Source organism: Rhinopithecus roxellana, chromosome 11, assembly GCF_007565055.1.
Source record: "Rhinopithecus roxellana isolate Shanxi Qingling chromosome 11, ASM756505v1, whole genome shotgun sequence".
Classification (NCBI taxonomy): Eukaryota; Metazoa; Chordata; class Mammalia; order Primates; family Cercopithecidae; genus Rhinopithecus; species Rhinopithecus roxellana.
The window spans coordinates 55,078,201-55,093,479 of record NC_044559.1 but is presented as its reverse complement, the minus strand read 5'-3'; the positions used below and the strand labels follow the sequence as shown (position 1 = coordinate 55,093,479).

Genomic DNA, 15,279 nt, shown 5'->3' with positions numbered 1-15,279 from the left:
TACCAAAGTGCTGGGATTACAAGCGTGAACCACTGTGCCCAGCCTGCGACAATTTTTTTTTTTTTTTTTTTTAGCTCATTAGCTGTCATTAGTGTTAACTGTATTTTATATGTGGCCCAAGACAATCCTTCTTCCACTGTGGCCCAGGGAAGCCAAAAGATTAGACACCCCTGATTTAGACAAATAAGTAAAGGTACACTGAAATAACAGTTACATATAATAACCTTGTACCGCCAGGCACAGTGGCTCATGCCTCTAATCCCAGCACTTTGGGAGGCCGAGGTGGGCGGATCACCTGAGTTTGGGAGTTCGAGACCAGCCTGACTTACATGGAGAAACCTCGTCTCTACTAAAAATACAAAATTAGCTGGGCATGGTGGTGCATACCTATAATCTCAGCTACTTGGGAGGCTGAGGCAGGAGAATCGCTTGAACTCAGGAGGCAGAAGTTGTGGTGAGCTGAGATTGTGCCATTGCACTCCAGCCTGGGCAACAAGAGCGAGACTCCGTCTCAAAAAACAAAACAAAGCAAAACCTTGTGCTTTATGGAACTCGCATTCATCTCAGATATTTCTTGCTCTGGGAGATCCTGTGAACCCTCAGGACTGCTTCGTGTCACCCCTTTATGCTCTACTATCTTCCCCTGCCTAGAAGGCAAGTAGGGCTTTGAATCTTGCCTTTGATTCTACTGTGATCCTGTCAAATATAGTAATGCTAGAAATATAAGTCTGAAGTTTGGGAGAGAGATTGGCTCAGTATAGATTTGTAAAGCACAGTTGGATATATGGTAGTTATATGAATGGGATTGGATGAAATTCTCTAGAAGTGTGTGGAATGGAAAGAGGTGGCCCAAGGAGGAAGAGAGAAAAATTGGAGAGGTAGAAGAACTGCTTAGGAAAGAGTAATGTTCTAGAAACTAAGGAGAGAGTTTTACAACTGCAATGGTGAAGCACTGTGAGTTCTTATTTGGCAATTTGGACTTCATTATTGTCTTATCAGAGATAGGAAATGAAAGTCAGGAGAAAATATTAAGTGAGGACACAGAAGCAGTAAATGTCATATATGCCTTTTAAACATTTTGAAGATTACCAATAATAGGGCCTGTCCCTTCGGTAAGGCAATTAGGGCAGCTTTCCTGGGCCCTATTTTGGGGTGGGGAATGACTCGGGGGCTTTATTATATGACTTTTTTTCTGAACATTAATAAAATTCAGTTCCAAAATTTTGTGATTAACTGTAATCCTAAGAGCCTACGAAAAATGCAAATAATGGGCAGTTCCACATTGGTTGAGTTGTCCCAGGCTTCTCTCTTCTAGAGATCCTGTCCCTTCCTTTTGATCCTATAGTAGCTCCTATCACTTTTTTGTTTGTTTCTTTTATTTTTTGAGACAGAGTTACCCAGGCTGGAGTGCAGTGGTGTGATCTCAGCTCACTGCAACTTCTACCTCCTGGGTTCAAGCGATTCTTGTGCCTCAGCCTCCTGAGTATGTGCCACCACACCTGGCTAATTTTTGTATTTTTAGTAGAGACAGAGTTTTACCATATTGCCTAAGCTGGTCTTGAACTCCTGACCTCAGGTGATCCACCTGCTTCAACCTCCCAAAGTCCTGAGGTTACAGGCATGAGCCAAGGCTCCTGGCCTCCTATCACTTTTTATGATTGTCAGTTTGTTTTTCCTATCAGAAATTAAGCTCCTTAAAGCTCTCTATTATTGTTTTGAATTCCCAGGGCCTAGCATAATGCCCAGCATGTAGTGTTGTGTGTTTGTTACGTGAGTGATTGAAGGAATAATCCAATACATATCTGTCTTAAGTACAAAAGAATTCCAATATGGTGGTCTCACAGAGTCAAAAAAGCAGAATGTTTCAGGCAAGAGGGATTGATAAACAGTTTCTAATGGTAGTAAAAGTATAGAAAAGTGACCTTTGGATTTGGCTTTTAGAAGGTCATTGGTTTCCATAGTGAAAACTTCTATAGCAAAATGGTTGGAGAGAAGTGGTGGAAGATTAAAGGAGAAATGAGATGTAAGAAACAACAAACAAGTTTGTGGGGGTGTTTTGGTTTTATTTTTAAAAGTTTGTAGCTGAATGTGACAGTATGTGCCTGTAGTCCCAGCTATTTGGGATGCTGTGGCTGGATGATAGATAGCTTGAGCCCAGGAGCTTGAGGCTGCAGTGAGCCATGATTGCACCATTGCACTCCAGCGTGGGTGACAGAGCGAGACGCTGACTCAAAAAATATAAAATAAAATAAAATATAGAATAAAATAAAAATAAAGTAAAATGAAGCTAAAGGGAAGAAACCGTTGGAGAAGAAAGCCAAAGATCTGATGGAGGAGAGTTCATTATCATGGTAATGCTATGCATTTGATTTGCATATATCTATTCCCACCAACTTTTTTTTTTTTTTTTTTTTTTTTTTGAGGCAGAGTCTCACTCTGTCACCCAGGCTGGAGTGCTGGAGTGCAGTGGCACGATCTTGGCTCACTGCAGCCTCCTGGGTTCAAGCGATTCTCCTGCCTCAGCCTCCCTAGTAGCTGAGACTACAGGCTCGTGCCATCACACCCTGGTAATTTTTGTATTTTCAGTAGAGATGAGGTTTCACATGTTAGCCAGGCTGGTCTTGAACTCCTGACCTCAGGTGATCCGCCCACTTCATCCTCCCAAAGTGCTGGGATTACAGGCATGAGCCACCATGCCTGGCCCCAACCAACATTTCAAGATAATATATTTCTCCTTCCACTTAGGTTTGATATATTAATGTATTTTGAACTTGAAGGCTTTTGCTGTGCTAAATTAGGGCCCCTAATGGTATATCTAATAATGACATGCAATAGAACAGCTAATATACCAGTTATTCCTTATGAAGGTTATTCTTTCTGTGAGGATTAAATGAGGTTGGAATATGTAGTTACAGCAATAATAGTGATTCTTAATATTTTTTTAAAGAGAGGGTCTCGTCAGGCATGGTGGCTCACGCCCATAATCCCAACACTTTGGGAGGCCAAGGCGGGTGGATCACTTGAGGTCAGGAGTTTGAGACCAGCCTGGCCAAAAATGGTGACACTCCCATCTCTACTAAAAAAACTAAAATTAGCTGGGCGTGGTGGTGGGCGGCTATAATCCCAGCTACTCGGTAGGCTGAGACAGGAAAATCGCTTGAACCTGGGAAGCAGGAGGTTGCAGTGAGCAGTGATCGCTTCATTGCACTCCAGACTGGGCAACAAGAACAAAACTCTGTCTCTAAATTAATTAATTAATTAAAGAGAGGGTCTCACTCTGTCACCCAGACTGAAGTGCAGTGATGTGATCATGGCTCACTGCAATATCTGACTCTCAGGCTCAAGTAATCCTCCCACCTCAGCCTCCCTAGTAACTGGGACTATAGGCGTTTTACCACTATGTCCAGCTAATTTTAAGAAATTTTTTAGTTTTTAAATTTTTTTGTAGAGATGGGGGTCTTATTATGTTGGCCAAGCTGGCCTCGAACTCCTAGTCTCAAGCGATCCTCCCACCTCAGCCTCCCAAAGTGCTGGGATTACAGGTCACCATGGCTGGCCAAAAATGAGTAATTTTTTTTTTTTTGTTTTGTTTAGATGGAGTCTTGCTTTGTCACGCAGGCTGGAGTGCAGTGGCAAGATCTTGGCTCACTGCAACCTCCTCCTCCTGGGTTCAAGCGATTCTCTTGCCTCAGACTCCCGAGTAGCTGAGGCTATAGGCATGGGCCATCACACCTGGCCAATTTTTGTATTTTTAGTAGAGATGGGGTTTCACCATCTTGGCCTGCCTGTTCTTGAACTTCTGACCTCAAGTGATCCACCCCCTCGGCCTCCCAAAGTGCTGTGATTACAGGCATGAACCACTGTGCTCTGCCCAAAAATGAGTAATTTAAAGGTGACTGTAATGTAGTTAAACAAATGCCTCTTTTCCCATTCTTTACTAACTTGTTATTTAAATGGGGCAAGTTTTTACAACATAAGAAATAAACAGGCCAGGCGTGGTGGCTCACACCTCTAATCCCGGCACTTTGAGAGGCGGAGGAGGGCGGATCACTTGAGGTCAGGAGTTTGAGACCAGCCTGGACGACATGGTAAAACCCCGTATCTACTAAAAGTACAAAAATTAGCCAGGCATGGTGGCGCAGACTGTAATCCCAGCTAATCAGGAGGCTGAAGCAGGAGAACTGGTTGAACCCAGGAGGCGGAGGTTGCAGTGAGCCTAGATGGCAACACTGCACTCCAGCCTGGGCAACAGAGCAAGACTCCATCTCAAATGAAATAAACATACTGAAAACCTATTTACCTGTTTGATGTGAGTGTACTTAGCTTTATTTCCGTTAAAGAGAGTCTTTTTTTTTTCTTTCCAAGATGGAGTCTTGCGCTGTTGCCCAGGCTAGAGTGCAGTGGCACAATCTCAGCTCACTGCAACTTCTGCCTCCTGGGTTCAAGCGATTCTTCTGCCTCAGCCTTCAAGTGGCTGGGACTATAGGCATGAGCCACCACGCCCAGCTAATTTTTTGTATTTTTAGTAGAGACAGGGTTTCATGCTGTTAGCCAGGATCGTCTCGATCTCCTGACCTTGTGATCCACCCACCTCGGCCTCCCAAAAAGCTGGGATTACAGGCATGAGCCACTGCACCCAGCCTAAAGAGAGTCTTTAAGTGAAAAATTTTTGTGAATATTTTGATTTCTCCTTCATAATTTCTTGTGTATTTATGAATTTTATATAATTAAATGGCATGTCAAAAAATCACTTATGTTAATTATGTTATATTTTCTTTTGGTACATTATTAAGTTAATATCCATATGCAAAAATATGCTGACAATATATTAATTTTGGATATTTCATTTTTATCAGAAATCATGAGTGGAGGATCTCAAGTCCACATTTTTTGGGGTGCTCCAGTTGCTCCACTGAAAATGACAGTATCACAAGACACAGCTTCTTTAATGTCTGTTGCTGACCCCTGGAAAAAAATTCAGCTTTCATGCAGTCAACATTCTTTATATCTGAAGGATGAAAAACAGCACAACAATCTTGAAAACTGTGAAGTCCCAGAATCTATTGGTTCTCCAGATCTTCTTAGTGGTCATTTCTTAACAAACTGTATGAATAGACATGTTCACATGAAAGATGACTTTGTACATTCTGTTTCTGAAACACAGAATATAGAATCCCAGAAGATTCACTCCTCTAGACTGAGTGATGTAACTAGCTCTAATATGCAAATACGTGGATTTAAAAGCACAGTTCTGCATTTAACTGAAGAAGAAAAGTATCAAAAGCTTCTCAGTGAAAATAAAATTATAGATGAACAGCCTAAACATCAGCCAGATATATGTGGTCAGAACTTTAACACAAATTTGTGTCAGTTAAGCTGTAAGTGTGCAGCTATGTTGGATTTGGTTTGTAGTACTGAACAAATTAATATAGGGCCTGAAGTGGTACAAAGAGAGTGTGTGCCGACAGAATATCATGAAATACAAAACCAGTGTTTGGGATTATTTTCCTCGAACACAGTATATAAGCCAAAGTCTGAAGGAGCAGTTAGGAAGGTCTCAGACCTTAAAATATCAACTGATACTGAATTTCTCAGTATAATTACCTCCAGCCAGGTTGCTTTTTTAGCTCAAAAGAAAGATAAAGGGCAGAGTCCTATAAATAAAGGGAATGCAAACATGGAGACTGAACCAAAGGCAAGTTACGGGGAGATAAGAATACCTGAAGAGAATTTGATTCAGCGTAATGATTTTACAGAGGCGTATGAAAGTGGACAAAACCAAGCATATTCCCTTGAACTTTTTAGTCCTGTTTGTCCTAAAACAGAAAATAGCCACATTCACATAAACTCTGATAAAGGTCTTGAAGAAAATACAGGATCTCAAGAACTTTTCAGTTCTAAAGATGAACTGCCACCAAATGAGATACGTATTGAGTTGTGTAGCTCAGGAATACTGTGTTCCCAGCTAAATACCTTCCACAAAAGTGCTATTAAAAGAAGCTGCACCTCTGAAGATAGGGTGGGCCAGTCTGAAGCTCTGTCTAGAGTCCTTCAAGTAGCTAAGAAAATGAAGTTGATTTCTAATGCAGGAGATTCTGCTGTAGAAGTGGATCAGAGGAATGTGTCTGAATTTAAGGGTATTAAAAAAACATCATTAATAAAAAACTGTGATTCTAAAAGCCAGAAGTATAATTGTTTAGTCATGGTGCTATCTCTATGCCATGTGAAGGAAATAAACATAAAATTCGGACCAAATTCTGGCTCTAAAGTGCCTTTAGCAACAGTTACAGTAATTGATCAATCAGAAACTAAGAAGAAAGTTTTTCTGTGGAGGACTGCAGCATTTTGGGCATTTACAGTGTTTCTTGGAGATATAATTTTACTCACAGGTGAGGTCATTATGGTATAGTGGTAGCTTATTTTATAAAGCTAAGTTTTGTTTTTGTTTTTCTCCCACTTAGTCTTTGAAGACCCTGTAGTCATTTGCCTCTTCTGAGCTCAGCATAATTGATCCCTTTATCGCATCTGCATTGTTCTCCTTTCCACTGTCCACCCTCCTGCCCAATGCCACTTCTGGGTCTCTGTTCTGTCCTTCTGAGCTCTGCCCCACTTACCCCTCCTTTAATAAGCATCCCCTAGTCAGGTGCAGTGGGTCACACTTGTAGTCCCAGCACTTTGGGAGGCTGAGGCAGGAAGATTGCTTGAGGCCAGGAATTTGAGACCAGCCTTGGCAACATAGTGAGACCCCGTATCTACAAAAAATAAAATAAATTAAGTTGTATGTGCCTGTAGTCCCAGCTACTCAGGAAGCTGACGTGGGAGGATTACTCAAGCCCAGGAGGTTGAGGCTGCAGTGAGCTTTAATTGGGCCACTGCACTCCAGCCCCAGCAACAGAGTTGGACCTTTCCACTTCTTTTTTTTTTTTAGATAGAGTCTCGCTCTGTCACCCAGGCTGGAGTGCAGTGGCACAATCTCGGCTCACTGCAAGCTCCGCCTCCCAGGTTCATGCCATTCTCCTGCCTCAGCCTCCCAAGTAGCTGGAACTACAGGTGCCCGCCACCATGCCTGGTTAATGTTTTGTGTTTTTTTAGTAGAGAGGGTATTTCACCGTGTTAGCCAGGATGGTCTCCATCTCCTGACCTTGTGATCTACCCGCCTTGGCCTCCCAAAGTCCTGGATTACAGGCGTGAGCCACCACACCCAGCCTCTGCTTCTTGTCTAATAATGCTGTGTGCATTATGTTCTTACTGAGGGAACACTTATCCATTTCTATTGCTCTATTATTAAAATTATATTAATTACACTTGGAAATATGGAAAGGCGAAAACTGGTATTATACCAACTTCATATAACGACCAGTAGAGTTCTAGAGTGTTACCTTCCAGTTATTTTCTCTGTTCTTCTTAAAATGTGTGTGCATGTGAGTACATGTCATGCATAGAAGCTCATATTTATTGGGAGCTTACTTTGTGAGACCCTGTTTTAGACTTTACGTGCATATCTTATTACAACAAGTATATGAGGAAGGTACTGATTTTTATCCCCATTTTTCAGTTGAGGAAGCTGAAGCCCAGAGAAGTAAAGTAACTTGCCCAATGTCATACATCTAGGAAGTGGCAAAGCTATGGTTTCTCCTAGACTCTAGAATTCATACTCTTACTGTATAGTTGTAACCATAAAGAACATTTTGTTTTTTTAATTTCTAATTTATTTTTAATTAATTTATTTGTAAGAGACAGAGTCTTGCTATGTTGCCAAGTGCAGTGGCTACTCACGGGTACAATCCCATTACTGATCAGCATGAGAAGTTTTAAATTGTTATTTTTAATTTTTTTTTGGTTTGTTTGTTTAATAGGGACAGGGTCTCACTGCATTACCCAGGCTGATCTCCAACTCCTGGGCTCAATTGGTCCTCCTGCCGCAGCCTCCCAAAGTGCTAGGATTACAGGCGTGAGCTACCGTGCCCATGGTATTTTTAACATTCCCTTGTTTCCACCCTGGACCAGTTCACCCCTCCTTAGGGAACCTGTCGTCCTCCACTCCCAGGAGGTCACTATATTGATGGCAAGCTTAGTGCAGACACCTGATCGGCTACAACTCTGAACTCCTGGGCTCAAGTGAGCCTCCTGCCTCAGTCTCCCAAGTAGCCAGGACTACAGGTATGCATGCCACTGCACCCAGAGAGAATATTTAATTTCTTTTTGTTTATTTTTTGAGACAGACTCTTGCTCTGTCGCCCAGGCTGGAGCGCAGTGGCACAATCTTGGCTCACTGCAACCTCTGCCTCCTGGGTGCAGGTGATTCTCCTGCCTCAGCCTCCCGAGTAGCTGGGATTATAGGTGCACGCCACCACGCCTGGCTAATTTTTGTATCTTTAGTAGAGACGGGGTTTCACCATGTTGGCCAGGCTGGTTTCAAACTCCTGTCCTCAGGTGATTTGCCCACCTTGGCCTCCCAAAGTGCTAGGATTACAGGTGTGAGCCACCGTGCCTGGCCAGAATATGTTTTCACCGAACATATCTAATATTGTGTTACATGTTCTTTGTTGATTCAAAATTGATACATGGTGTATTAGAGCAGGAAGAAGTTGATTAAGCTTAATAAAATATCTAAAGAATGTGATACGGAGGAGGTATTTAGAAAAAGAAAACTTCAAAGCAATATTGATAGTCCTAGCAAATAGTTTATAGGAGGAATGAGAACCTTAGCTAGTGTATGTACCTTGGTGTTCCTATAGGATTGTCAAGTACAATCTTTTATAAAGAGGTAAACATAAGATTGTAATGAACAGGCTTAGCATAGCCACATCCCACTGGCAGTATTAGCTATTATTATTTATATGTGATCATATTATTGGAGATTCAATTCACCTAACTCCCTCTGTTCTGATTCAGTGCTTGCTGAATACCTCTTTGCTTGTGATTTGGCTTTCTGGTTGTACAGCTGCCCACAGCATGAGAACAAGCTGAAATACTGTTTTTTTGGGCAATTAATCCCTCATTGTAAATGAAAAAAAAATTTTTTTTTCTTTGATTTCTTTGATTTTTTTTCTTTGATTTAGTACAAGCTTATGTTGCAGAGCCGAAATCTAGTTTTGGAGTGTTAACAAAATTAAGTTTCCCAGACTGTAAAAGAGGCTGAACCCTGGACCATGGTCATTTTACTGAGGCAATTAGTGTTACCAGGGACCTTTCGGGGACCTTTTCCATTTTCCTGGATAGGTGTAAACTCAATCTGCAGTCTCTGTGTTTTTTCCTAACATCTCTATAGTTGTTAACAACTAGGTACATTCTCTCTAGTGGCTTTAATGCAATTTACTTAACCATTTTCCTATTATAAGACATTTAAATGATTTCTGTGAATCTTTTTTTTAAAAATCTGATTTTTTTTTTGTCTTTTTAAGAAAAAGATGATCTAGTTCACTGATTTCTGAATAAGTTTCTTTTGTGTGGAACAGATGGAAACGTTGTGGGGAAAAAAAAAAACCTACACTTTTCTGTTGTCCTAATGAGGCAGTGAACTTACTTGGATAGCTTGGATAGTTCATACTACCTATTGATATATACCCCCAAACAGAAAAATTCTTTTTTTTTTTTTTTTTTTGAGATGAAGTCTTGGTCTGTCGCCCAGGCTGGAGTGCAGTGGCGTGATCTCAGCTCAGTGCAACCTCTGCCTCCCAGGTTCAAGCGATTCTCCTACCTCAGCCTCCCGAGTAGGTGGGACTACAGGAGCCCGTCACCACGTCTGACTAATTTTTGTATTTTTAGTAGAGACAGGGTTTCACCATGTTGGCCGAGCTGGTCTCGAACTCCTGACCTTGTGATCCGCCCACCTCGGCCTCCCGAAGTTCTGGGATTACAGGTGTGAGCCACCACACCCGGCCCAAACTGAAAAATTTTAAGTAACAGATGTATTCCAGATCTTATTGAATACCAACACAGTAGACAGTTTGCTATTATACTTCTAGCAATAGAATGGAGAGATGCCAAAAATAAGGATTACCTAAGGGAGACTACTGACTAGAATTAGATGAAGACAGGGGACTTACCATTGGGAAACAACAGTGTTTAAAGGACAAACAGAATAAGAACTAGGAGCTGGGGCATGTCAGTGAGAGGGCAGGAAGGAGCCAGGAGGCCAGGGCAGGCTACCCATCCCCTCCATGCACTGCTAGTGATTACCATGTGACTAATCCAACATTGGCTTCAGAGTCCTAGCTTTCAGAACGCTCTCCTTGAAATTTCTCATCTGTTCCTTTTTTCTGAAGAACATGCATCCTGAATGTTGGATCATGAAAAGTCTTGAATGCTGTACTAGCTCTTCCTGGCTAGGCAGTGGGGAGCCACTGTTTTTCAGTAAGTCACCTGAACTCATTAATGCTCTGCTGTATCACTCGTCTGAACTCATTAATGCTCTGATAAATGACTCATTAGCATTGTAAGAAATGAGTTGCAGAGGGGACAAGCATCTGTTGGGAGGGAAAGGAATGTGTGATGTAAAACAGTAGTAGTGGCAGGGCATGGGCACGTTTAAGCAGCAGAGGGGTAAGTGGGGATTTTAGTTTACCTGATTAGCAGCATAGTGTCAACAAATGAGTTGGGCACTGTGAAAGGAAAAGCAGGATTGGACATTGCTGAGTTTGGGGAGCCAATAGAATATCCAGGTGGGAATTTTCATTCGTCTGTTGTAGATGAAAGGTTCAGAAGCTGAGGAAAGGGTCTGGAACCTACATCTGTAAGTAATCACTTGGGATTTATGCATCCTTGGTTTTCTTTCCCATTATCGCTAAATTATTTCGCTATTGTTAGTATATGTTTATACCTCTGACACTATGTACTGATTAGATCCTGCCTTAGAGATAGCTCCCTTCCCCTCTTTCTCTTTACAGCTCACAAGTTTTGCTCCACCTACAATTGTTTCTACCTGTTGATATGTTTAGTTCTACATGATTCTACTTTATCGGTCTTAGATATACAGCTCTCTCTTTCCAATAGGAAAATGGTCCCTACCTCCAAAGTCTTTCACTTTTAACTTCCATGGAAGATAATTATCATGGTATTTAGGGAAAAATAATCAAGTGTGTTAGAATGCCTTATATTATATTCAGATATATTTATAGTAGAAGGGACCAGTCCATACCGAATATTATTACTCTCCTAGGCACTACTGCTTTGGAACCACTACTTTGCCTTCTGGTCCTAAGAAAATTATTTTTAATTTGTCAGAAATATACATGATAACATTTGCCTTATGTAAACAAAAACTGTTAAACTTTTTTTATATAGAGCAGTGGTCTTCTATACTGATATCGTTTGAATATAAAGAAACAATTTTGTTAATTTACCTAGATTGACATTTCAGATTTGCTGTTTTGTCATTTCATGCCTTTAGGCAGATTATTTAACCTGTTTGATCTCTAGTTTCCTGGTATATGGGAGGCATGCATAATATTTTGCTGTGATTGGTAAGTTAACCATATTGTAAAGGAATTTATGGCAAAATCAGAATATTTTTTCTCTCTCTAGATGTTGTTATTCATGAGGACCAATGGGTTGGCGAGACAGTACTACAATCAACATTTAGCAGTCAGTTATTAAATCTTGGGAGTTATTCATCTATTCAGCCTGAAGAATGTAAGACACATTTTAAATGAAATAATATATTAGTGTTTAAAGTATAAAACATACTAGGAAAGATTAGGGTTAAAATGGTTCTTTTACAAAATGTTTTCTAAACAGTTGGAGAGTATTGGTTTCTTTTCATTAGTAAGAATGAAAATAGAATTTTAAGAAATGAACTTGTGCATTGTGAATCACATTTATTTTAAGAAGTATTGAGTCTCATGTTTTGTTTTCTTAGGCAGTCAGTATAGTGGTGGTTCTTCACCTTTTAGGGAGTCAAAGACCTCTTTGAGAATCTTTAGACCATTTCTCCAGAAAACTGGACTTCTGTAGATAGGCACAAAATTTTGCTTATAATTGTAAAGCATTCCATGGACCTCTGATGTTCTTCTGTGGAACTTCTGAGCCTCTGATTAAGAATCCTTGGGGTAATAAAAATGTATTGGTCTCATATTCAGACAACTGTGATTTAAATCCTTATTCTCCTACTTACCACTGCTAAGAAAAGCTATCTTCCTTCTTTAAACGTCCAGTTTTCTCTTCTTTAAAAGAAGCTGTTTAATGAAGAAACTAGCAGCTATCTCCTTCTCTAGGTAATAAAATTTTTTAAAAAAGAAAGAAAACAAAGTAAGGGAAACAGTATAAACTTGTGGTTATGATCACTGTACTCAGATAGATCAGGATTTGAATCCTGGCCCTCTTATGTCCAGTCTGTCTTTAGGCAAGTTATTTCACTTCACTATACCTCTGTCTCCTTGTCTCTGAAATAGAGATAAGAATACATACATACCTTATAGGGTTGTTATGAATATTAAGTGAGGAAATGAATATAAGATGTTGAACCTGCACATAATGTAGTAGTAACATAGTAATATTAGAGGGAGAAATAATAAGCTAGCAAAATATATTTGATAAAATTCTGAAATATCATATAAGAATATAGCTAGGGAAATATACTGATTATACAAGAAGATAACTGGAATAATAGGAAAGTTATAGGATGTACATGGAAGATAGAGCATGGAATTCCAACTTTTGAATTCTTAAAGAAAGAGCGAGTAGAAGGGAAGAGCAACAATTAGAATAACAAGAACTGTGTTTGGAATGGGCAAAGTTTCATTATATACTAGGGTGGCCCATCAGCAGAAATAAACTCTGACATATTTCATAGACAACTAAGACTTCTTCATCTATCCAATATATATTTGTTATGTGTTGACATTGTTTCAGGCACTGTGCTTACTGTACACTGGGGGTACAATGGTGCCTGTCCTCATGGAGCTTAGGTTCTCATGTGGAAGACAGACCAAAAAAAAAGAATGAAACAGACATATAAGTAAAATATTTACAGGTGATAATGAGTGCTGTGCAGGAAACTAACAAAGGGCTAAGAGACAGAATGCCGTGGTTCTAGTTGAGAAGAGTTGATTATGGAGTAGAATCAGGGTTAGGAAGTTATTACAGTAGCTGAAGTTGAGAGATGATGGGAGGCCAGTGGAGCTAAAGAGTTGAGATATATTTGTAAATAGAGTTAATAGGATTTTCTGATAACGTGGATCTGGGGATGAGGGAAGAGGGACAGTCTACTGCTACTTGATTACAGGTTTAAGTAACTAGGTAGCCATTATTGGGAAAGACTGAGAGGGAACTGGTTTATGGGAAGACGGCTATGTTTCAAGGCATGTTAAGTTTTAGGTATCTTTGAGATATTCAAGTGGAGATGTTGTATAAGAACTGGAAACAAAGTTCAGTACTCAGAAGACAAGTTTAAAATTAAGAGGCAAATTTTAGAGTTATTAGCATACAGATAATATTTTTTAAAAAACTTTTAAATTTGAAATATTATCTGTGAAATTGTAGAATCACAGGGTATTGCAAAAATAATACATAAAGTCCCATGAACTCTTCATCTAGCTTCTCCCAGTGGTGACATCTTATATAACTTTAGTACAATATCAACAACAGGAAATCAACATTTGTATAATACTGTTAACTAGTAATATATTAGGATACTTTCCCTTTCAGTATCAATAAATATAGTATCAGCCTGGCCCAGTGGCTTATGCCTGTAATCCCAGCACTCTGGGTGGCTGAGGCAGGTCCTGGAGCTCGACACTAGCTTGGATGATATGGTGAAACCTCATCTCTACTAAAAATACGGAAAAATTAGCCAGGTGTAGTGGTGCACACCTATAGTTCCAGCTACTGGGGAGGCTTAAGTGGAAAAGAAAGTCAAGGCTGCAGTGAGCCATGATTGTACCACAGCACTTCAGCCTGGGTGACTGGAGTCAGACCTTGTCTCAAAAAATTTTTTTTCTTAAATAAATAAATATAGCATCAATACAGCATTATAATTATAATATGATTAATACTATAGCAATAAAATAGACACACTTAGTCCTAATGCCAGTGTCTTATTTAATAGAAAAGCACTCGAGGCATTGTCATTAAAACCAGGAAAAAAATAAGGATGTCCACTATCTCTGCAACTATTCATTTTGTACTAGAATTATCAGCCAATGCACTTAGACAAGAAGAGGCATCTGGCCTGGCGTGGCAGCTCACGCCTGTAATCCCAGCACTTTGGGAGGCCAAGGTGGGCGGATCACTTGAGGCCAGGAGTTCGAGACCAGCCTGGCCAACATAGCAAAACCCTGTCTGTACTAAAAAGATGAAAAATTAGCCAGGTGTGATGGTACATGCCTGTGGTCCCAGCTACTCAGGAGGCTGAGGCATGAGAATTGCCTAAACCTGGGAGGCGGAGGTTGCAGTGAGCACCACTATATTGAACTGCAGCCTGAGCAACAGAGCAAGATTCTAAGAAAGAAAGAAGAGGCATCTGAATGGATAAAGAAGAATGGAAATTATCTCTATTTACAAATGCCCTGATAACATACCTGAAAACTCCAGGGGATCAAAGTTAAAATAAATTTAAATAATAAGAGAATTCAGTGATATAACAGGATGCAAAATTAATGTTAAAAAATATCATTAGGCCGGGCACAGTGGCTCACGCCTGTAATCCTAGCACTTTGGGAGGCCGAGGTGGGTGGATCATGAAGTCAAGAGATCAAGACCATCCTGGCTACACAGGTGAAACCCTGTCTCTACTAAAAATATAAAAAATTAGCCGGGCATAGTGCTGGGTGCCTATAGTCCGAGCTACTCAGGAGGCTGAGGTAGGAGAATGGCGTGAACCCGGGAGGCGGAGCTTGCAGTGAGCCGAGACCACACCACTGCACTCCAGCCTGGGCGACAGAACAAGACTCCGTCTCAAAAAAAAAAAAAATTATTAGGCTGAGTGCAGTGGCTCACGTCTATAATTCCAGCACTTTGGGAGGTAAAAGTGGGTGGGCAACTTGAGCCCAGGAATTCAAGACCAGCCTAGGCTACAAAAAAAAGAAAAGAAAAGAAAAAGAAAAAAAAGCTGGGTATGGTGGCACGCACCTGTGGTCCCAGCTATTTGGGAGGCTGAGGTAAAAGGATTGCTTGAGGCCAGGCTGGGGGATGAGGTTGCAGTGAGCTGTGATTGCACCACTGTACTCCAGCCTGGGCAACAGAGCAAGGCCCTGTCTCAAAAAAATAATAATAATAGTAATTAGACTTAATATACACAAATAATAAACAGAGGGCATAATGATAGTGAAAAACTCATTA

At 40.5% G+C, this 15,279-nt stretch overlaps 1 protein-coding gene across 14 annotated transcripts in view; it reads left to right on the top strand.

Annotated features, from left to right (window-relative positions):
* The window catches only part of SHLD2 (shieldin complex subunit 2), an 81,274-nt gene that overhangs the window by 43,084 nt on the left and 22,911 nt on the right, over nucleotides 1-15,279 (top strand). For 10 of the 14 annotated variants that reach the window (XM_010374110.2, XM_030940121.1, XM_030940119.1 and 7 more), the window contains 2 exons: nucleotides 4,857-6,389; nucleotides 11,527-11,634. In XM_010374110.2, the coding sequence (XP_010372412.1) occupies nucleotides 4,862-6,389; nucleotides 11,527-11,634 (1,636 nt within the window). In that variant the 5' untranslated portion in view covers nucleotides 4,857-4,861. Of the gene's footprint in view, nucleotides 1-4,856; nucleotides 6,390-8,010; nucleotides 8,161-10,256; nucleotides 10,357-11,526; nucleotides 11,635-15,279 lie in introns of those variants that run through there. The other 4 variants (XM_030940126.1, XM_030940129.1, XM_030940128.1 and 1 more) reach the window with 3 other exon arrangements.